This window comes from Carettochelys insculpta, chromosome 24, assembly GCF_033958435.1.
Source record: "Carettochelys insculpta isolate YL-2023 chromosome 24, ASM3395843v1, whole genome shotgun sequence".
NCBI lineage: Eukaryota > Metazoa > Chordata > Testudines > Carettochelyidae > Carettochelys > Carettochelys insculpta.
Genome location: NC_134160.1, coordinates 3,062,153 through 3,084,097, shown reverse-complemented (window position 1 = coordinate 3,084,097; position 21,945 = coordinate 3,062,153). Strand labels below are relative to the sequence as shown.

The following is a 21,945-nucleotide window of genomic DNA, read 5'->3' as shown; positions in this document are numbered from 1 at the left end:
ATATTTTCTGTGACTTTGTCGGGGGGTAGCCACGTTAGTCTGTATCTGCAAAAGCCATAAGAAGTCCTGTGGCACTTTATAGACTCACAGATGCATCTGACGACGTGAGTCTTTGCCCACGTAAGCTTGTGCTCCAAAACAAATGTTATCCTTTAAGGTGCTACAGGACTTCTCGTTGCCCTTGACTCTGGCTCTTAAGCTCCCAGCAAACCCCCAGATCAAACGGATCCTCTGCTCTGGGTGTAGTCCCAGTCTTCCCTGGCCTCGCCTCGCGTTATTTAGCTGTAGATGAGGTGGCACTGGGTGGGTTAGGGTGAATAGGTTTAATGCGACCGCTTGGCTGCTTGAGTTGCAGCTGGTGGAAGGGAAGCTCTGTCTTTTGTGACCTCCCTAAAGAGCAGGTCAGAGGAGCCGCCGTGAGCTTGTGGTGCGGGCTTTTGGGTGGACCTGCTTCACACACGTCGCTGCCAAACTGAAAGCAGCCTGACACCACTGGTTAAGTTGCTTGATGCAGAACAGTGACCTCTCCCGAGTTTGTCAGCACGTGAATGGTTCACATCAACCATCCCAAACCTGGGGCACTTCCCCCCACCAAGTCTGCCAGGCAAATCCGCTCGCCCCCACTTTCCTGTCCCGTGAAAAAACGGTGCTTGAAATTGGTTCACCCATCAAAATAAGTTCCTGGCAGTGTAGGCAGGGAGATCTTTACCAGGCTAGAGCTGCTCAGCTGTTCCACATGGCAGTCGTTCTTCGGCCAGCCACAAAGCATGTTGAGTCAGCGCTGGGAGGGACTCCCTTTTTCATGCCGGAGGGTGGGTCACACAGTCGCGCAAAGAGGTGGGAATGGAACAGGCCCCTTCCTGTTGCACGCCACTATGCACCAGCTGCTCAGGGCTCGAGGAGACGCCCGTGTGCACAGGGACTGACCTCTGCTTTCCCTCCCGGCACAGGAACTTCACAGACCAGCTGCGCAAGATCTCCAAGGATGCCGGGATGCCAATCCAAGGCCAGCCGTGTTTCTGCAAATACGCACAGGGCGCGGACAGCGTGGAGCCGATGTTCCGGCACCTTAAAAACACCTATTCCGGGCTCCAGCTCATCATCGTCATCCTGCCGGGCAAAACACCTGTGTATGGTACATCCATGTGGGGAGGGCTGTCAGTAGACATCCCTGAGTCTCTGTGTCAGCTGCACCACCCGCTCCCGATGGGAGAGCTGACCTAGCAAGCTGCTGCTTCCTGTCTCGCGTGCTGTAGCCAGCAGGGGGGTCAAGTGTCAGTTAGTTAGAAACATTGGGTGCTAAAAAGAGGGAGATTCTAGTGCAAGCGGCTTCCTGGGGGGCTTGGGACATCCCCTCAGCAGCATTTGTAAGCCAGCTGTGTCTGCGTGTTAGCCATTGGGACAGCAGTGGGCAGCCTAGGCTAGTGCGTGGGCGGCCCCCCCTTCTTCTCAGTGGGCTGCAAAATGGCCATAAGCAAGATGCTCTCCTGGGAGAGAGTAGTTTTGCTGACTGTGCTTGGAGGCCTTGAGTTTGTAGCGCACTGTAGCAGCACTTCGATTGGCTGCGGAGGGAGCACACACCTCACTTCACGTGCCCTGGCTTCACGAGCGTCAGTTCAGTAACACCTCGTGAAAAAACTGTGGACAGGAACTAGTGGAATCTGGCAACTGGCATGTGAGCAACCGGAAATAAAATGTCTCGTGGGCCGCACATAGAAGCCTGATGGGCCACAGGTTGCCCATGATTGCATTGGGCTGACTGGCTGAGGAGCATGCGGATTCTTCCTCGTTTGAAGTCATTACACCCCAAGCTAACGTCTTTTTAAAAGAGGTGCAGTAGCTCAGCCAGATGTTACAGGCTCAAGCAGAGATCATTGGGTGGGGCTCTGAGGCCTTTGCCACTCCAGAGACCCCGCTAGAGGTTCCTAATGGTCCTTCTGTCTTAGAGCCTGTGCCGAAGCATGGGCTGCGGGAGTGCCAGCCAGAAATGGGGATTGTCAAGCTGTGTGGGAGCACGGGTCCAGGAGCCGTTCTTAGAACAGCCTTGAATCCGTGTCCTGGCTTCCTGCTCATGAGTTCGCCTGCACGTGCACAGTCTGCTGTGTCGAGCGTGTGGCGGCCAAGCTTCATGGGTTAATCACTGCAGTGTGTCAGCACTTGCCTCCCTCGCACTGCAGGCCAGCGGGGGTGGGTTCTCCTCAGACGCTGCGGTAGGAAGAGCTACTCCTGCTCTGCTGACGGGGGCGCTGAGGCACAGCGGGGAAGACACACCCCAGGGATCTCTGCGTGAGCTCAGAGTAAAACCCAGGAATCCCGGCTGGTGGCCCCATGGGCTTTAGGTGCCACCTTTCCCAGCGGCGATGCCCAGGGCACCGTCCGGGTTAATGTTCCGCCTCTCTGCTGGCAGCGGAGGTGAAGCGCGTTGGAGACACGCTCCTGGGGATGGCCACGCAGTGCGTCCAGGTGAAGAACGTGGTGAAAACCTCCCCACAAACCCTCTCCAACCTCTGCCTCAAAATCAACGTCAAGCTGGGCGGGATCAACAACATCCTGGTGCCTCATCAGCGGTACGTGCGAGTCCCTGGCCCTCCTTGTACCCTGCAGTGCCGAGATGGGCTCCTCCTCCCGCCACTTTATCCCCAGCCCCCCTTTCCCTCTGGGAGACCCTTTCTCCTCTGGTGTGGTGGTCAGGAGAGGGGCTACTGCTGCAGCGTAACGTGGGGCTTTCCTCCATAGTACTGCCCAGCATGCTGCTCTGCTCCTGCAGGGCTGGGATCAAGGGATCAAAGCCGGGACCCCTGCAGGACAGCTGAGCCTGGGCCCCTTGCTAGGCTGTGGCCATCAGTCTAATCCTGTAACAGTCCAAAGGAGAGAACTCTGAAGCTGTGCAGCCTGGTGCGGGTCTGTTTGGAAAAGGAATACCCCCCCCCCCGCCCCAGCAGCTCCTTGGTCCGAACTGTTGTCTTTGTCGCTGAGAGAACTGGCCCAGAGTAAGGCCCCACTCATGCAGAGTTACGGGTTGATACATGCAAAACACATGAACTTCCACCAGTATGTCAGCCTAACCACACGCCTCAGTGCCTTGCAGGGCTGGGGCCTCACAGGTTGGTCTGGGTATGTCCTGGCATTTCTTGTTACTCTGCATTTGTTCACCATGGGGGGCTGCCTCTAACCAAACCCCATAGCTGTGTGGCAGGCGGGGACAGCTTGTGGGAGTGGATGCACCAAGCCGAGGTGGAGAAAGGTTGCAGGGTTTTGAGCAAAGGTCGGTGCAAACCCCGGGGCTGAGACTTTAAGACAAATTGGTCCAGCTTAGGCGAGCGTCCAGAGCAGGTTTCCTCACTGCATCGTGCCCCCTCTTTCCTTGTGACTCCCTGTCTGTGAGCGTGAGTAACCCCAGTGCAGTCTGGGACTCCCTCTGGCTGGAATAGCTGCAAATGTTTCTCTGCCTCTTCTCACCAATCAGCTCGGCCGTCTTTCAGCAGCCCGTGATCTTCCTGGGGGCTGATGTCACTCACCCGCCAGCGGGGGACGGGAAGAAGCCTTCCATAACAGCCGTACGTTTCCTTTCCGGTCGGCAGCAACGTGGGGCTGTCCTTGGGGAGGGTGGGCACTCTGGCTGGATCCTTCATGCTGTCCAACCAGAGCAGGCTTGTCCTCAATCCTTTGTGCACATCGAGAGAGGCTAGGCTTGTCTCTGACCTTGCTCAGTGCCACTGCTTCAAGGGTGGTGGGATTTAAACGGGTGGAGTCTTGGGGGGAATCTGTGGGGAATTCCTGCACAAGTGACTGGCCAGGGCTGGATAACTCCAGGGGCACAAGCACGCGGTACAGCTTGGGGGTGGGGAAGACCACGGCCTCACCTTGCTCATTGGCTGCGATTCAGCCAATGCGAACAGTGGGATGGGGGGTAGTGCTGGCACAGAGTGCCTCCTGGTAGCTCAGGAGCCATTTCCCCCTGCCAGGCAGAGCCTGCGGGCTGAATTGGGCCCGCGAGGATCCAGGCTGCCCTCCCCACCCCCCCGCAGTGGTGTGAGCTGGCAGTGCTGGTGTTCCGGCCCCAGCGCCCCCGTGCGGCTGGGGTGCCAGCTCACAGCCCTGCGGCGGGTGGGGAAAGGCAGGGGGCTGAGCCCCAAGGCTCACAGGCCAGGTCCAGGAAAGCCAATGGCTGTAGCTGGCCCACCCGTGGGTCTACAGAACCACCTGTTCGTTTTGCCCCGGGGTGGCTGTTGCGATCTGCCACTCAGATACACACAGGACTTACCAGATTTGGCTGCAGAAGTGCCGCGGTTGCAGCAAGCCAGGAAAGTGTTGCCTGTGCATGAAGAGCAGCGGACTCTTTTCCACCACCTGCGGAGGAGTCAGCAGCCTCTGTTGCACTCAGTGCTGGAGCGTCGTTTGACCCTGAGCAAGAGCTGAAGGATGGCTCCCTCCCTGCCGCGCTACTCACTCTGGCCAGGCGGGCTGGCCTGGGAGGCAGGGGAGGATGAAACACTCCAACGGTGCAACAGCTGATGCCTTTCGTGGCATTTGAACGTGGCCCTCCACCCCCAAGTGAGCTGTGGGTTTGAGCTGTGCTAGGGCGTTACAAGGAGGAGGGAGAAAAATTGTCCTCCTTGGCCTCTGAGGATAGGACAAGGAGCAACGGGTTTAACCTGCAGCAAGGGAGGTTTAGCTGGACATTAAGAAAAACTTCCTAACTGTCCAGGTGGTTAAGCACTGGGATAAATGTCCTAGGGAGGTTGTAGAATCCCCATCTTTGGAGATATTTAAGAGGGAGGTTGGATAAATATCTAACAGGGATGATCTAGATGGTGGTTGGTCCTGTCATGAGGGCAGGGGACTGGACTTGACAACCTCTTGAGGTCCCTTCCTGTTGTGTGATTCTGAACAGCTGAGCACATCAGGTTTTTTTGCACTCCAGGTTTCAGAACTCATGTTTTCCATGGCATGTGAAAGCATCATTGGAAGCGTTCCTAAGGGCTTTTGGCTGTTTCCTTGCTCTTGTAGGCAGGACCTGGGAGAGCCTGGGGGTCAGTTACAAGAAGTAACTCTGGTTGTAGGGCATGGGAGTCAGTCCAGTCGTTTCTGATGCTGTTATCTTATCATACAAGTCCATGGTACCCAGGCACTTCTGCTAGATTTATAGTAATAGCACTTTACACCTCCCTAGCAGCTTGTTTCAAAGCAGTGACTACAAAGGTCATATAGTGAAGACCATCTCGCTGCCACTGGGATCTGTGCTGGTGGATGTGAACTATCCCAACCCGATCGCGTGTGCCAAGGAGGAGTCGTTCTAGTCTCAAGGGCGAGGTGGCCAGCTCCCGCATCCCTTTCCTGGACTCCCGGGCAGCTTTGTTCTCCAGTGACTCACACCATCCCCAGGGCTGCGTCACAGTCAAGAATGGCTGCTCTTGGCTTTCCCACCCCTGACGTTTTCAAGGTCTCCTTTTCAGAGCATGCTGTGGCTCCATCCCCTGCCACTCCAGCAGGAACCCCCAGCCAGGACTGCTGCCTAGCAACTGGGAGAAGTGAAGGGTGACTCCGGCGCACATCACTTCCTTAGGAACCAGGAGAGCAGCAAGCGAGGGAGGCAGGTTTTGCTGGTTCCTTGGGAAGCTCTGTGCTCCAGTGGGCGCCTCTCAGGACTGTTCACCCAGTGTTAGCAGCGTCCAAAGTTACTTGGCAGCCTGTAGATACCATTTAAAAAGGTTTATCCAGTGAAGAGTTAATTATTGGGCAGAAATGCTTCCTTTGGGCATCCCAGGAGAGCTCCGAATGCTGCCTGGAGGCTCTGACACCAGGGTGATGGGCATGGGATGAGAACCTAACTAGAACAGAGCTCTCAGGTGTTTATTAAACAGGGCTTTGAAGGTAGCCAGCTGCTGCTGCTGCTGCATTTCACTGGGCAGCCTGGGCCTGTCTCTGCAAATCACCGGCCCAGCAGTAGAGTATGTCGCAGGCTGCAGCTCTTGCCAGCAGCAGGTTTCGGAGCCATTACAAAAGGGGGCTGAGCATCCTCCTCGCAGTCCAGAGAGGGGTAGTTTTGTAACAGACTTAGAGGCCTGGGAATGGGCCCCTCTGCCTGGCTCAGCCCACCTGCTCTTTAGGCCTGAGGCAGTGAGGGAAGGAAACAGGGTGGAGAGGATGGTTACTGCACACCTCAGAGTAGGCACTGGCAGGTCTTGCTGGTTCTGCAGAGGTTTTTGTTGTCATTGCAGTAAGTTCAACAGGGAACATGTGTCAGAAGGTGACTGCTGCAGAATCCCTTGTGGAGGGCAGTGTGGAACACGGGCCAGACCCCTCACTTTTATATTAATGCAACAGGCAAACCCTCCACACATCCGTGAACTCTTTCCTGTGCGTGGCATGTTTGACTTGCTCCATTGCCAGGCCCGCCAGTGGGCTGCAGTGGGGAGGCAAAGCGGGCAGATGCCCTGGGTCCCGACAGTTCACGTGGGCCCAGGGCTCTGGCTGCTCTTGCAGTAGTAGTAGCAGTAGCCATGTCCTTGAAATCTCCATGCACTGGAGCCCTGTGCGCTGCATTCTGGGCAGTGCTGCAGGGCAGGCTAGGTGAGGCTAGCTCCATCCCTTCTGCTGCAGTCCCCACCCCTTTATGGGCATGGACCCTCCCCCCCACCCCATGTTTTCCAGGGGCCCAGCAATTCTATCATTGCCCTGCCCGCCTGCGTCCTTGGCAGCAGAGCCTGGAGTGGAAGCTCACAGACACTTTGTTTCCCAGTTTCATGTTCAGTCTGGCCAGTTTTGATATCTTGCTGGAGAACGGCGGCCGCCTTGGTGCTATGGTGCTGGGGAGGGGAGTGGTAGTGATGTGGGATCCCAGAACTAACGTGTGGACCAGCATCGGGGAGCCACAGCAGTTGGTTGTTGGAAGTGGTTCCTTTTGGATACATGTTTTGTGGCTCCTCCCGCTTTCATCCTGAAGCCCCTCCTGGAGCCCCAAATGTGAGGCGCTGACCAAAGGGGCTTGGTCGTGGGGGTCCGTTAAGGCAGCATGACCAGCCAGGCCGGTTCTTCCCCTCTCTCCCTTCCCAAGGTAACGGCCCGTCTGTGTTCGTGCTGCAGGTTGTGGGCAGCATGGACGCCCACCCGAGCCGTTACTGCGCCACGGTCCGGGTCCAGCGCCCTCGGCAGGAGATCATCGAGGACTTGTCCTACATGGTGAGGGAGCTGCTCATCCAGTTCTACAAGTCTACCCGCTTCAAACCCACCCGGATCATCTTCTACCGGGACGGCGTTCCGGAGGGGCAGCTCCCGCAGGTACGGGACCCGCCCGTGGGGCTGGGAAATGCGCCGCCTTCACTGCTGCGCACGCACCCTGGTGGATTTGCTGGTGCATTTGCAGGCATTGAGCTGCAGATTGGCCTCATTGTGATGTCATGGTCCAGGGTTAGTGTTTTGTCGTGTGGGCGGCGCTCTTTTTCGCTGTGTGGGAAGGCAGGGCTCGGCACACCAGGGCACTGGGCAGGCTCTGCCAGCTGTCCTCAGTGGTAACCGAATACCCTGTGGCGCTTGGCCTGCTGGACATCGGTCAGGCACAGAGCGGCTGGGTAGTTTTGCTGAGCAGAACAAACAGGCTGGGATGAAATCACCAGAGTGGCTGTGGCTGTGGATTGTCACCTGAGGCCGGATTTGAACTTGGGCCTAGCTGGAGTGAGTGGCTGCTGTCACATGCGTAGCATAGAGATGTACCCAGGAACGGACACCTCCTTGTCCTGTGGTGTGCACAGTGAGGAGTCCTGTCTGCCAGAAGGTCAAGGACCAGTGCCTCTCATCTCTCCCCATCCCCATGCAATGGTCTAAAGCAACCTTTCTGCCCAGCCTTGGCACCAGGGACCAGTTTGCTGCCTCCCTAGCCTGTATCAAGGAGGTCTCAGGGACTGGTGCTGGCCCACAGACTGGCCATTGGGCAACACTGGTCTAAAGGAAACAAGGTCACGGGATGCTCTGTGGCTGGGAGGTGGCCTCTTGCCCTGCGTTCATGAGCAAAGCTGCTGATGAGGGACCAGGGGGCTTTGACCAAAGCCCACCCGGAGTTTCCCAGCTGGATTCCATTGGAAAGAAGTTTAGAAAACCGGTTTGAAAACTGAGGCCCAGAGCAGCTGTCCAGTCGGCCACAGCCTGAGTCGCAGGTTTGTTGAGGACAGCAGGCAAATGAGCACAGCATTTGAGTTGGGGCGTTTTGGTATTTGTATGTCCAGGCGCTGAGCTCCTTGCTGCAGTGCCATTGGCTCTAAGGGCAGCACAGTTCCATCCTCCTTTTCCTTCTGGGCTGGGAATAGACTAGCCTCAAGGCAGCTGGGCTGATAATACATGGCAAAGGACCCAACTGGCCAGTAAGGGAAAAGCCGTGCCCCCCTCGTGCTCTGTCTGTGGTCACCTTTAGATTCTTCACTACGAGCTGCTGGCTATCCGAGACGCCTGCATCAAACTGGAGAAGGATTACCAGCCTGGCATCACGTACATTGTTGTCCAGAAGCGGCATCACACCCGCCTCTTCTGTGCAGATAAGAACGAGAGGGTGAGCACGCCGAGGGGTGGGCTGGAGAGGGCGTGACAGACGAGTCACCAGCCCTGCTGGAAAGAACCTGCGTATTCTTGTATGGAAAGCGCAGTGTTAGCCAACAGGGACGTCTTTGCTGGAGGTCCTCAAACCTTTCCCTGGCACCAGGAGCAGTGCCTCTCATGGTGGCTCAAGAAGCCTTGCATGCACTAGGAGGTGGGTCGCCAGGGACACTAGTGAAAGAGCCAAGTGTCAGGGGGAAAATACTTTCAGCATTTCCTCCCCCGAAAGGGTTGAAATCCCCCTGAGGATTCAGCAGGAAGGCTGTGGAGGCATGTTTGGTACCTGCAGTTCTTGCTGATCTCATTGTGCTAGCTGCTACCTCTGGTGTCGTGTCTGCAGGGAGTACTAGCAAGCATGCAGATCTCCTCCATTTCCCGCCTGAACAAAAAAAGCGGTCCAGTTGCACTTTAGAGACTAGCACAGGAATTTATTAGGTGATGAGCTTTCGTGGGACAGACCCACTTCTTAAGCCCACAGCCACACCAGAACGGATCCAACATTTAAGGCACAGAGAACCAAAAACAGTAATCAGGATTGACAAATCAGAAAAAAATGATCAAGGTGAACAAATCAGAGAGTAGAGGAGCAGAAGGGGGCAGGGGTCAAGAATTAGATTAAGATGTCTGTCTGGATCTGGGTGAGTTTTTCATGTAGTTGATGGATCTCTGCTCCAAACGGCTAAGTGTAGTGCCTTGCATGCTGAATAGCAACAGAGAGATAGCGTGCTAGTCTGTATACTGTCAAAACAAAAAAGCAGTCAAACAACTACATGAAAAACTCGCCCAGATCCAGACAGACATCTTAATCTAATTCTTGACTCCCCCCCACCCCCTTCTGCTCCTCTACTCTCTGATTTGCTCACCTTGATCATTTTTTTCTGATTTGTCCACCTTGATTACTGTTTTTGGTTCTCTGTGCCTTAAATATTGAGTCCGTTCTGGTGTGGCTGTGGGCTGAAGAAGTGGCTCTGTCCCACGAAAGCTCATCACCTAATAAATTCCTGTGTTAGTCTTTAAAGTGCTACTTGACTGCTTTTTTGTTTTGATAGTATATAGACTAGCACAGCTCCCTCTCTCTCTCACTATTTCCCACCTGGTGAGGCTCAGGAAGCACCTGCCAGGGGCACTGCACAGCCCTGTTCTGTCTGGGGGAGTGCTCCACAGGCCCCTCCAGGAAGGAGCTGCTGTGGCTGGGACCTGCCACTGGGAGCTTATGGAGCACAATGGTCACGGGCATGCAGGTTGTTAACTGTGTGTGTGGGGACCGTGTGCATGGGACAGACCTGGGGCTGTGCCACTGCAGGTAGCCAGAGTGTACAGCGCCTGTGTCTCTGTTTGATCTCTGCAGATTGGCAAGAGCGGGAACATCCCGGCTGGAACCACGGTGGATACGAACATCACCCACCCGTTTGAGTTTGACTTCTACCTGTGCAGTCATGCAGGCATTCAGGTACCGCGTCCCGAGCCTGAGCCAGGCAAGACTGTCTGGGGCTTCCTGCTCTCGGGGCCTGGGAGGGGGTTTGCTGAGCTGGTCAGCAGCCATCGCTGTGTCTTGTTCAGTCCTCCTCCAGGAAGATCCCAGCATCCCTTTCACCAGCATAGGCCCTGGCCAGATTCCAGCGGGGAGAAGTTTGGTGGTCTCAGCCCTGTTGCTTCAGTTGGATGTGACGGGGGAGGTGCTGTTTCTCTCCCCAGTTGCTGCGCAGGGGAGGAGGCCCTTGCTTAGTATTTCTGTCCCTAGAGGCTGCCTGTCCTGGGTGGCAGGGGGCACTGAACCCCTAACTTCTTGGCCATTTGGATTTCAGTTTATCGGGGGGCCAGAGTACTGTGGAGTGTCTGGTTTGCTGTAACCTGCAGCTGCTCATTTTCCCATCTGAGGACCCCCAGCCAGCCCTGCTGCAAACTCACCAGCTCGGTTTCTGGGCTTGGCCTCTCTGGCTCTGAATCTGCGCTGATGCTCCTAATCGTCAGGAGGGACATGGAAACCCGTCCTTGCACGGACTCCGGCCTGGGGAAGCGCCATTCCAGCTGCTGCTGCCGCAGAGTGTCTCCGCAGTTGTTTTTCGGGGGCCGCCCTCTGGCAGCGGAGAGCACTGCAGGCTGCAGCAACTCCGCCGCTGCTTACAGCTGCTGCTTCTGTGGCGGCTTTGCTCTTGCTCCGAGGACAGCAGGGTACTGGCTGCCCAGGGGCTGGAGGGAACCACAGGTCAGATCCGAGCTGTATTGCAGTGTTGTGAAGGGTCAGGGCCAGGACGGCACGGCTGTGACTTGCGGCTGATGCACTGGCTGTCTGAGGCGGGGGGAGAGGGATGGATGCTTCGCCCTTAGCTTCGTTCATCCAAGGATCTCCCAGCACTTCCCTGCCTGCCAGGACCCCTGACTCCAGCCCGTCACTAGGGAAGCAGGTATCACAGATGGGACTGAACCTGAGCCTCACGAGATTAACTCCCTTGCTCCGGTCGGACCCTGGCAGTCTCAGGGACAGAACACAGGCACCGCCTCGGCTTGCTCCAGTGCCCAGACTGCGTCGCTGTCTCTGCAGCGTGTAATCTTGCACAGGAAGCTCTGTCGGGCCCGTGAAGCAAGAGCTGACGCTGGGGCTGCTGTTTTGTCAGCTCGGTGGCCCTGTTCCCTGCAAAACGCATCTTGGGGTCTGCATCTCCTGCTGTGACTTTTGGCCAGGTTCCCAGTGAGCGCAGGTGGGGGAGAGGGCGCGTGTTCTTCCTTTCTGCTGCCCACGGCTGGCTCGGAACATGCCTCCAGCCCTCCCTCTCCTCCTTCCCAGGGTACGAGCAGACCTTCCCATTACTACGTCCTCTGGGACGACAACCGGTTTACAGCAGATGAGCTGCAAATCCTCACCTACCAGCTCTGCCACACCTACGTGCGCTGTACCCGCTCTGTCTCCATCCCAGCACCAGCATATTACGCCCGATTGGTGGCATTCAGAGCGCGGTACCACCTAGTGGACAAGGAACATGACAGGTGAGTCGTGCCCCTGTACCCACACAAGCTCGGGCTGTACGGACCACCTGAGCTAGATGGCCTCAGGATGACCCCCACCTGGGTGCATTTTGCTCTGCAGCAGACCCACCCCCTCACTGCAGAGACCATGGGGCAGTTGGGGGCTGTGCACTGACCTCAGCCCCAGGACAGGGGATGCTGAAATGGCTTGAACTCTTCCTTTGTGCTGACCTGGTCCTGGGCTGCTCTGAGGGATGGAGTGGCTGCTGGCTGAATTGAGACAGCCCAAAGGCCTGGCTGAGTTACATCAGCCTTCCTGCTCTGTCCTGTGCTGCATGCGGTGGGCCTGCCCCTTGATGGACCCTCTGTGTGCCCCCCCCTGCACAGGGCTCTCTGAAGGCAGCCTGACAGCTGTCTTCTGCAGTGCTGGTGCCAAGGGAAATCGCCCCCCAGCTGGAGCCAGAACTTTTAGCTCCTTTGCCACTTCGGCTCTTCTCGCCAGTGTAGATGGGCTGAAGATCCCATCCCAGCCCTTTCTACTGTGGGATGGGACATTTCTCACTCTCCTACACGTTGACGGCGATGCAGACCTCTAACCTTATTGAATGCAGGAGGGGTGCTGAGAATGCTGCTCATGATGCTGATCTAAGCTGTCTGAGTTACCTTGTGCTTTCCAACCCACTGCTTGGCTCTAGATGTCAACTCATTGTGTACTGACCCTCTGAAGTCTCCTAGGGCAAGGGGGGGCGGGTCCCTTTTCATTAGGTGCGTACAGCACCTACTGCACGTATCCCTGATGTGGCTCTCAGCGTGCCCATAGCCCACATGCTAAATAATCAGTGTGTGTTTTGCACTTTCAGCGGAGAGGGCAGCCATATCTCTGGACAGAGCAACGGCAGAGACCCCCAGGCACTGGCAAAGGCTGTGCAAGTTCATCAGGACACTTTACGTACCATGTACTTTGCTTGAAAGCCTAACTTCTTTTACCTCACTCAAGAAAGCTTTCAGATTTGTAGGAGCCATACAAAACAGGAAGCGTTGAGACACCTTGTTTGTTCCAATGAGAATCACTGCAGGGCAGGCAGCATTGCTTAAGGCAGGAGACCAACACCACATGCAGGAAGAGAAAGACCAGACACCTTCGTCGTATGGGAAGAGGCTGATTATTTTTCAGGTTTTGCAAATCTTCACCTGACCAAGCCAATGAAGGCGTTTAAAGAAGGGATACAACTGAAACAGCAATACGCTACAGGCTTCTGACTGCAGGACAGAGGAATTGGTCCTCCGTTGCCAAACGGATGCTGGTTGGTGGGGCGGGATGGGGTGGGGGGATTTTTTAGAGCCTTAAACAGAAGACTAGATTTATAAACTAATATTTTAGGATATCAGATGCTTTAATGGGTTAAGAAGAAAAAAAAACTAGTTTATAGGAAAATTCTAACACTAACATTTCCCCCCTCCCCATATAACGTAGGGCACCCTAGCACTTAGCTCAGAGCTGATGAAATCTGTCTTCCTTATGTTAAAAGCTAGTTAGCTGCTGCCACGTGAAGCAACAGTCACAGACTTTTCCTTGGGTGAGTGCCTTACTACGATGCTGCAAAATGTCAATGTTTTTATCTTGTAAGGAAAAATAATAGGAATCTTGTCTTGGTGGTGGTCCGTATTTCCAGCTGAAGGAGGTGATTTTATAGTCATAAAGTTACAGTTTGTGTTAGCTCACAACCTCACAATGGGTAAACGCCATTGAAAGACGTGCACTTTCATATAGGACAAGTTTAATAGCTGCTGACCCGGTTTTGTTTCCAGTGTACTACTTTGTTATTTAAAACTGCATTTCTGACAAATGGGGGTGGGGGGGGGGGCGCTCCTCCCATGAGGGCAGAAATCTCCAGATTAGTATTTTTTTCTGAAATTTCTATAATGATGGACACATCAGGATTTTTTTTACTAAGCATTATTTTTGTACGATACGAAGTCTGTTGCCAAAATTCACAAATCATTAACATTGTGAGAGTTTACATCACTGCCCTTCCTGAGACTTTGTATGTTCATGCCAGAGATTTATAGTACTTCCTGTCCAAGGAGATATTACTAACTGCAGTCTATGCAGCTGGGTAATAGTCTCGTCCCTCTCCCATGTGTCATGTATATCCACTGTGTCTCTATGGGCTGTCTGCTTTCTAAATTACTACCTGTCCGACTCCAGCATGTTCAAACTTTGGTGGTAATTTCCGCTGCTGTGTATTGCTGCTCTTTGTACCACAGATGTTAGTGATTTCATGTGTGGGGTTTTTAAAATCTGATATATGCTGCCAGATTGTTCATCAGTCTGAAGAATGAAATGCATTTTACTGTCACTGGGAGTTTCCTAATGATATGTGCTCAAAATAAGAACGAAGTGTGAGTTTTAGTTACCCCCAACAGTAACATGTTGCTGGCATTTTAAACTCATTTTGCTGTACAGAATGACCCTTCTGTGTGGAAAGCTGCGCTAGCTAATCACTCATCCCAACAAATGGGCAACACAATATTTAAGCATGCGCCTCAAGTTTTCGTCAGGAGAAGGAATGCTTTGTCCATCCAGCTGCTGAACTGACAAGGGGAGCAGCTCTTAGCAGACCAATTTGAAAATGCCTAGCCAACACTGTCCTCCAATACCCATTAGAAGAAACCCATTTTTATTTCATACCTTCCGATATTTAAACTTGCCTTGGGAGTGTTTATATCATCAATTTAGGTCATGTTGACCATCGTGCTCTATTCTAATCCAATACTTCATTTGTACTCCCCCCTCCCACCATTGGACACCAAGTTAAGGCTTACAAGATCAGTGTGCTATGCAAACTTAACTGAACCCACCAGTGCCACGTTGTGTGAAGAGCCAACATTTAGAACAGTTGTACTTTTTGAGACAACAATGTATGGCTCGTATGCTCTTTGGGGTGGAGGCAGGAGGCCAGGTGCTGTACATGGTTGGTAGGATACCCAGCTCTGGGGGGTGGTTTAGCGTGTAGGGAATGTACCAACGCTAAGTGAAAAGCCTACGTTCCTTTATACAAGTGCCTGCATAGCGACACAGCATCAGCACCTCTCCACTCCGTTCCCGGAACTCTGCTTGGTATTAATTTAAAGCAGGATGATCCCAGAGGAAACAAACCCACCCAATCTTGTTGCAGAAAACTTCTAATTAAGGATAAAAAATGGTGTTTTAAGATTAGGTCACACACTGTTGTGTGTTCTTTTGCATGTTTGCTACATCTCTGCTTAGGCTGAGGTTCTCTTTGAAACTCAGTACATTCACCAGCATTACAAGGGAAGGTACCTTGCTGCTGTTCGTAAGATTAAAAGGTTTTGGTTTCTAGTTTTATTTTTTGTTTAGTTGGATCTGGAATGCTGAAATGTCTTTGGGTAGCTGTGGCACAGCTCCTGCCATTTTCAACCAGCTGGAATGAGAGTATGTGGACATTTACAGGCACATCTTGTTGCTCTGTAACCATTTTGTTTTAAACTAAGACTTGAAATGTAAAATGGATCTGAAGATTTGCACTCATTTGTAAGATGGATTTGCCCAGAGATCTACAGATGAAGACCCGCTGATGTGTAGGACCTGGTTCTAACAACTCATACGCACGAGCTTCACAGCTCATGAAGTGCTCCACTGAAAACTTTGTAGATCATGTTCTGCCCTTATCTCACCCCTTGCATGTTGGATTTTAGACAGAGAAAAATTAAATAAATTCTCTAGTTACTGGGTGCTCTGAACCGTGTTTCCATTTCCAAAACATTTCAATGGGTTAGATTTACCTGCATGTTCTGTATATTGGATTATGCACTGTTCTTTTAACATGGGTTCCGTATTCCTTTCTTTACCTTTTTGTGATCTGAAGTACAGAGCAGTAATTGCATGTTGGGGCACTGTGTGTTTTGCTGCCCAGGGCAGATAGGTGTTAACCCATAGACATATCACAATTTCTAGTTAGGTACATATTCCATGTAAGCAACTCAGACGCTTCCAGTGACTTTCTGAATAGGCACACGTCCCCTTTGTACAACTGCAAACATTGCCAAGAGCTTGCAGTTCTGTGGGAGTTGGAATAATTTCCGTGTAGCTGTCAGTCATTTAATGAGCTTGTTTACATTATGCTTATATCTGAACAACTAGGGGTGTCTGAGGGCAGAATATACCTCTCAAAAGAACTTGGAAGAGGACAGAGGGGGTGTTCTGATATTTACAAGTCTGAAATGTGATGATACTTAGTACTGAAAAGCTTGAACCTTTATAAGCTCAAGTGTTCAACACTGCAAACATGGAAAGTTTTCTTTTTTGGAAGATTAGTGCAAATAGAAGAGTAAGTTGATTCCTTTTGGGAGAGGAAGAGAGATGGCAGAACAGCAATAAAAACGTGAAATACATATCTTGCGCTTGTGATTTGCACTTCAAAACATTTGTGAAAGAAAACTGTTGGGGACTCCAGTGCTTTTATGTTCAATTTTGAACCCCTTTTTTACCTCCTTATTCAAGCAAGTGTTGAATTGTACATAGATGTTCACAAGACACTCAGTTTGCCTTGTTTTTTCCTTCTCCTTGTGTTTGTGTTTGCTTTAGATTGAACTTCGTATGGTCCATTTGTTAAATGATATGAACAAGTGTTGTACAGTACTTAGTAAACAAACAAGCAGCAGCACAAACCTATTTTGTAAAGAAAATAATGGCTTATATTTTAAAGGTTGAATATCAATTTTTGTATGAGGGGGAATTAAGACTGGTAAAGAGTAATGCTAGCCTTGGATTAGGTCAAATGAAAATACATAACCACCTCTTTATTAAATGAAAATGAATTAAAGAGTTCCAGAACACTGTATTTATATTTTGCTTTATTGCTTCTGTGGGTTTTTTGCCTGGGTTTTGATTTATGCTTGCAATTTTAACTTTGCAATCCCACGTCTGATCCTGTAACTGTTGGCAGAAGACCTAATAAATAAAAGCAGTGTTAATGTGTTGGGGTGGCACTTCTGAGTGAGATCTGGGGGAGAAGCCCTGAGGGAGACCCACCTAGAAAGCGGTAGAAGCATAATCAAAGAAGGGCTCTGGTGCAAATAAAAACACTCATCTGTACATGATTGCATCAAATAGCGCAGGGGGCCCAAGTATCCTTGGTTTCTAGCCTATTTTAATTTTATGAGCAGAAAACATTGCAAATAGTTCTCAACATTCCATGGAATGTGGTAACTAACTCAGGTTTATTCGTGAGAGCATCTTCTCCCTGTGGCCATGTTGACTCCAATTGAACTTGAACTCCTAGGTTATTAGACATCGAATAGCAGTGTACATCACTGGAAAGGTAACAAGTTTCAGATATATTTGGCCTGTGATCACAGTATCTCCTGATGTTTATGGTTTGCAGACAGTTAATGTACAAACATATTCTGTAGATTGTATTACTTTTGACTACAAAACCCAATTTGGGAAAACTATGCTATTTAAATATTACATTGAATATACTGTTCCTTGAGTCACAATTTCCCTTTGTTTCTGTAACTTACATTGTACCACTGGATTTTTCAATTTAATTGCCAAAACAATGCAGTTTGTCAAGTGTACAGTGAAACCTCTTTATCCACCTAGACAGAATGGGGCCATAGATCTTACTTGGGCAAACAAATTTTCAGTGGAGGGGAGATCTCCAATTTAATTATGGAGTGAAGACACACATTAGTTGCACTGTAGTTCCATACACTAGATTTGTTATCCTACGTCCCTGGCTCCAAGATGTGTTAAGTACTGAGTTCAGGCTTCCTGTGGGTTTGTATGCATGTGCGAGTGTGTGTGTAATCTCATTCTCCAGATAGGTGCCATTTAATAATAATAATAATTAATTAATAATTAGCACTTTCCATCTTCAGATTTCTTTACGAATGACTTAATGCCTCTCAACAATCAAGAGCAACGTGTGCTAGTGCTTGGGGGCTGTCCAAGTAGATTGATTGTTACGTCTAATGACTCACTTGCCGCTAGCTGTGGTTTGTCTAGGTTTTCAAGTATTGACGTAACTTCTAAAACTGATTTTAGTGGGTGAGATGTAATTGTGACCTGTTGAATGACAGAAGGCCCGGTCTAACAGAATGTGTTGAGTGATTGCTGATAGCAATTTCTTGTGTGGTTAACTGTTAAGCCACAGCAAAGAAGTTGCTCTACAGTGTATTTTTGAGCGGATGCCTCTGAAGGACTCAGACAAATCTTTGTCATGCTACTTCCATGTTCAATATCTATTTCACAGAACCATAATCTAGAGTAGAGGTCTAGCTTGCATGAGAGGAAGGCTTCCACGATGGGCACTGTTTAGATAAACGGGTCTAAAGCGCTGAAAAAATGGACTGGACTCGTGCCAGTTTCCCAGTGGTAGTTTGCAGCTGCTCTTGTTAATCCTTGAGACCCTAGTTTCTAACCAGCAGCAAAATGAAAGGAGTAGGCTATAAAAATGAATCAGGTTCTGGAAATACACGTTGACCTTGGACTGATAGCACACAGATGGGGCACAGGGACAGTGTCTGAAACTTGGACTGTTCCAAGCTGTAGCGTGTACGGGGCTTTAAAGCTTCGGGAATTATGGGGTGATTGTGAAAAGGCTGGCAGGCCACCCTGAAGCTAATAGATATTGCTCATTAACAAGCATGCATCAAGCGGAATGTCATGGGCAGCCCAATGAAATACCTTTGAATGTGGGACTACATTAGGTTTTAATGGAAACCCCAAGTAGAACAGGTATGTTGAATTGTTATTTATAGCAAAGGGAGTCCGTTAAATACCATTATTAAATGTAAACAGTCTTTTGGCCATTTTTACTTTACCTTTCATAAAAGAACAAAATGGATTTGGGTCAGGATGTTCCTATTGAAATCTCTAGACTCTTTGTTCCGACTTATGCATAATTTTGGAGGGGAGGAAACACCTCTTACGCTGAAGAAGAGGATAACAAAATTCAGCTTCAGCATGTGGTCCTTTATCATGTGCCAGATGGTACTGATGGTAAAAGTCTCAGTCATGCTGGATGGGCATAATGAGTGGGGTCCTGTAGGGATCAGTTCTGGGGCCAGTTCTGTTCAGTATTCTTAATTATTTTGATTGTGGCATAGAGAATATGCTGCTAAAGTTTGCAGATGGTACCAGGCTGGGAGGGGTTGCAAGTGCTTTGGAGGATGGGATTAAAATTCAAAATGATCGGGACAAACTGGAGAAATGGTCTGACATAAAATGAAATTCACCATGGGGCAAATGCAAATTACTCACTTGGGAAGGAACAATCCATTTCATGCATACAAAATGGGAAGTGATTCCTTAGGAAGGAGTACTGCAGAAAGGGATCTAGGGGTCATAGTGGGCCACAAGCTAAATGAGAGTCAACAAAGTGATACCATTGCAAAGAAAGCAAACATCATTCTAGGATGTATTAACAGGAGTTTCAAAAGCAAGACATAATTCTTCCTTTCTACTCTGGGCTGATTTGGTTTCAGCCGGCATCTTGTGTCTGGTTCTAGGTAACGTTTCAGGGAAGACATGGACAAACGGGAGAAAGTCCAAAGAAGAGCAAGAAAAATGACAGTCTAGAAAACAAAGGCTATGGTTATGCTACAGCACTCTGTCAACAGAAGTCACTGTTAGAAGAGATTTCCCAACCAAACTACTGTCGACAGCATGCAGCTACACAAAGCAAACCAGTAGCGTGCACTGCCCTGTCAACAGAGCAGCTGAACTGCCTGGCTGCTCTCTCGACAAAACAAGCACCCGGAAGCATAGCAGATAAGGCTGCCCCTTGTTCTGGATGCCATGTGTGTGGAGAGGCCCGCGGTGGCGTTTGCACGGTTTTTTTTATGGACAGAATCTTTTGATAGCAGCATTGTACCTCAACACTTTGGGGGAGAACAGTGCTGGCAAAAGTGCTGTGTTTTGTCCACTGTCGACAAATCCCATTTTGCGTGGGCACAGTCCACAAGTTTTGTTGACAAACCTGGGGTTTTGTGGGTGAAACTTGCTAGTGCAACTGTCGCCTAAGAGGGAAGATTGAAAGAACTGGGTTTGCTTAAAGTCCGGAGCAGAGAAGACTGAGAGGATGTAACTGTTTTCAAGTACATAAAAGGCCGTTACACGAAGGAGGGAGGAAAATTATTCTCTTTAAAGGCTGAGGATAGGACAAGAAGCCATGGGCTTAAATTGCGACAAGGGAGGTTTAGGTCGGATGTTTGGGAAAACTTCCTGTCAGGGTGGTTGAACAGTTAAATCAGTTGCCTAGGGAAGTTGTAGACTCTGCATGACTGAAGATATTTAAGAGCTGGTTAGACAAACCCCTGTCAGAAATAGTCTAGAACCATAATGTCCAACACGCTCGTCGGGTGGCTGTTTGGCTGGCTGAGTGTAGCTAGCTGAACAATAAGTATTTTCAGAATTGGGGGGCTAGTTTGCTATGGCAGTGGCTACAGCTTGAGAACTGGTGAGTGGAAGTTCACTTGAGAAGACAGCAGCTGCAGCATTTGTGTTACAAACAGCCTCCTTAGAGAAACATCAGCAGAAACACAACTGTGCACGATTTTAAAATGTGTGCAAGTGGCAGGGCCAAGTTCTTCCTCAACTGCATGTACCTGACAGGCTGGTGAGTGCTACGAATTCTTCTTACACTGAAGGGGGCGTAGGCTCCTCTCAGGACTCCAGTATGGAAACAATGTTGTTTGCTTTTAATTTCCAGTTTTTGAGATTTGTACTATGCCATTCTTGGACTAATGGGTGTTTAAGCCCAAAATTGATCCAACCAGCTCCAGCGCGGGCACCCTTATTACAATGAGCAAAGTCTAGACCAGGGACAGGCAAATTAAGATTCTGGTCTGCAGCCCACCCGGCCCTTTGAGCAGGCTCCCTGCTGTTCCAGGCCAAAGTGTCCAGCTGCTCACACCACATGCCTCTAAGCACGACAGCCCCCTTGTGGGGCACATGGAGTCTGCTTGGCCAATGGGAGTGGCGAGGGTTGGGCTGGGAGCAGAAGCAGCACCCACAGTCTCCCCTCCACCCCACCCATGTGTGGCACTGAGAGGACAATGGCCACAGCAGCTGGGCACTTTTGAGCATCTTGAGGCTGTTGCAGATCACCTAGGTACACCTCTCTGGGCTGGTCTGCATCTAGCACCCCAGCTCCTCCCTGATCCCTGCCCCAGGTCACTACCCAAACCCTCTGCACCCCCTCCTCAGGTCACAACTGCCTCCCAGACCCTGCACCCCTCCTCCTCACTCCCCTAGGCCAGAATCCTCTTCTACATCCCCAACGTGCCTCAATCCTCTGCCCTGGGTAATAACCCCCAACCCTCTTCACACCCTTCTGCACCTCTCCCCATGACAGAATCCTCTTCTCCACCCATATTCCCTACCTGACTGTCCCCGCCGCCCCAATCCCTGCTCCAGGTCACAACCCCTGCTTCACCCAAACTCCCTCTCAGACCCCACACCTTCTCCTGCAACCCAATCCCTACCCTGCTGCTTTCTGCCCCCAGCCTCAATCCCAGATCTCTGACCCATGCCACAAAGAACTGCAGCCCTTGACAGCTTACCAAATTTCAGAGTGGTCCCTGGCTGAAAAATTATTGCCCACCCCCTCATCTAGAGCCTGTAATTTGTGCTGAGAGCTAGCCCTTGAATCTTGCTTGAGATGCTCACCCATGCTGTAACGCTTTTAGGAGTGCCCTTCTCCCACAATTACCAGGCAGAGCAGCGCTCAACCAAAAAGCTCTGTTTGCAAAGGGCGCTCCCTTCATTAAAACTAGGAAATGTGGCCCACTTTCCAATAAGCAGGTACAAGAGGTAGAGCTGGTCAGACCGAAAATGAGACTTAGGTGGATCATATTGTGCAGCTTCCCAAGGAGAGGATAGATGCAGCTAATGATGCAACTCCCCTTGCTTGAGGCAGCAATATGTGTGGAAAATCAAAAGCATGTGTCCTGGTACATCTTGCTGTACTGGTTTTGCTGGTTTGGGCACAAGGGAATTCCTGCATCAGCTCTATATAATGCACACTGTGTTCACTAACTGTGCCTGTAGAGCCCAAGCATTCTTCCGTCTCAAGAGACCATGGATATGTGTCCCTGAGAGCTAAAGAATTTACTAAATTGGATTTGTGTTAGCTGAGGCTGAAGAGAACCACACTTCCTCTCCTAATTCTGGAGATCTGTCAAGGTCAGGTTTCCAAAAGCTGGAGTGTGGTGATCTCAGGTGTCCACATCCCTCTCCATTTCTTTGAGGTCTCTTGTACACCTCCGTCAAATGCAATTTTGGGAGTCCTTTGGGGCTTTTTCAAGATCCAAATTCACTATAGATGTGCCCATCATTTGGCATGTGCTCCAGTCTCCAGCAGG

The 21,945-nt window shown here is 50.8% G+C and overlaps 1 protein-coding gene across 3 annotated transcripts in view; it reads left to right on the top strand.

Moving 5' to 3' along the window:
- LOC142001424 (protein argonaute-1) overlaps positions 1-16,415 on the top strand; it is a 50,924-nt gene extending 34,509 nt beyond the window's left edge. For 2 of the 3 annotated variants that reach the window (XM_074976645.1, XM_074976646.1), the window contains 8 exons: positions 951-1,135; positions 2,408-2,567; positions 3,467-3,557; positions 7,087-7,281; positions 8,408-8,542; positions 9,935-10,036; positions 11,372-11,571; positions 12,411-16,415. In XM_074976645.1, the coding sequence (XP_074832746.1) occupies positions 951-1,135; positions 2,408-2,567; positions 3,467-3,557; positions 7,087-7,281; positions 8,408-8,542; positions 9,935-10,036; positions 11,372-11,571; positions 12,411-12,519 (1,177 nt within the window). In that variant the 3' untranslated portion in view covers positions 12,520-16,415. The remainder of the gene's footprint in view (positions 1-950; positions 1,136-2,407; positions 2,568-3,466; positions 3,558-7,086; positions 7,282-8,407; positions 8,543-9,934; positions 10,037-11,371; positions 11,572-12,410) is intronic. The other variant, XM_074976647.1, reaches the window with a different exon arrangement.
- The last annotated feature ends 5,530 nt before the right edge of the window (positions 16,416-21,945 follow it).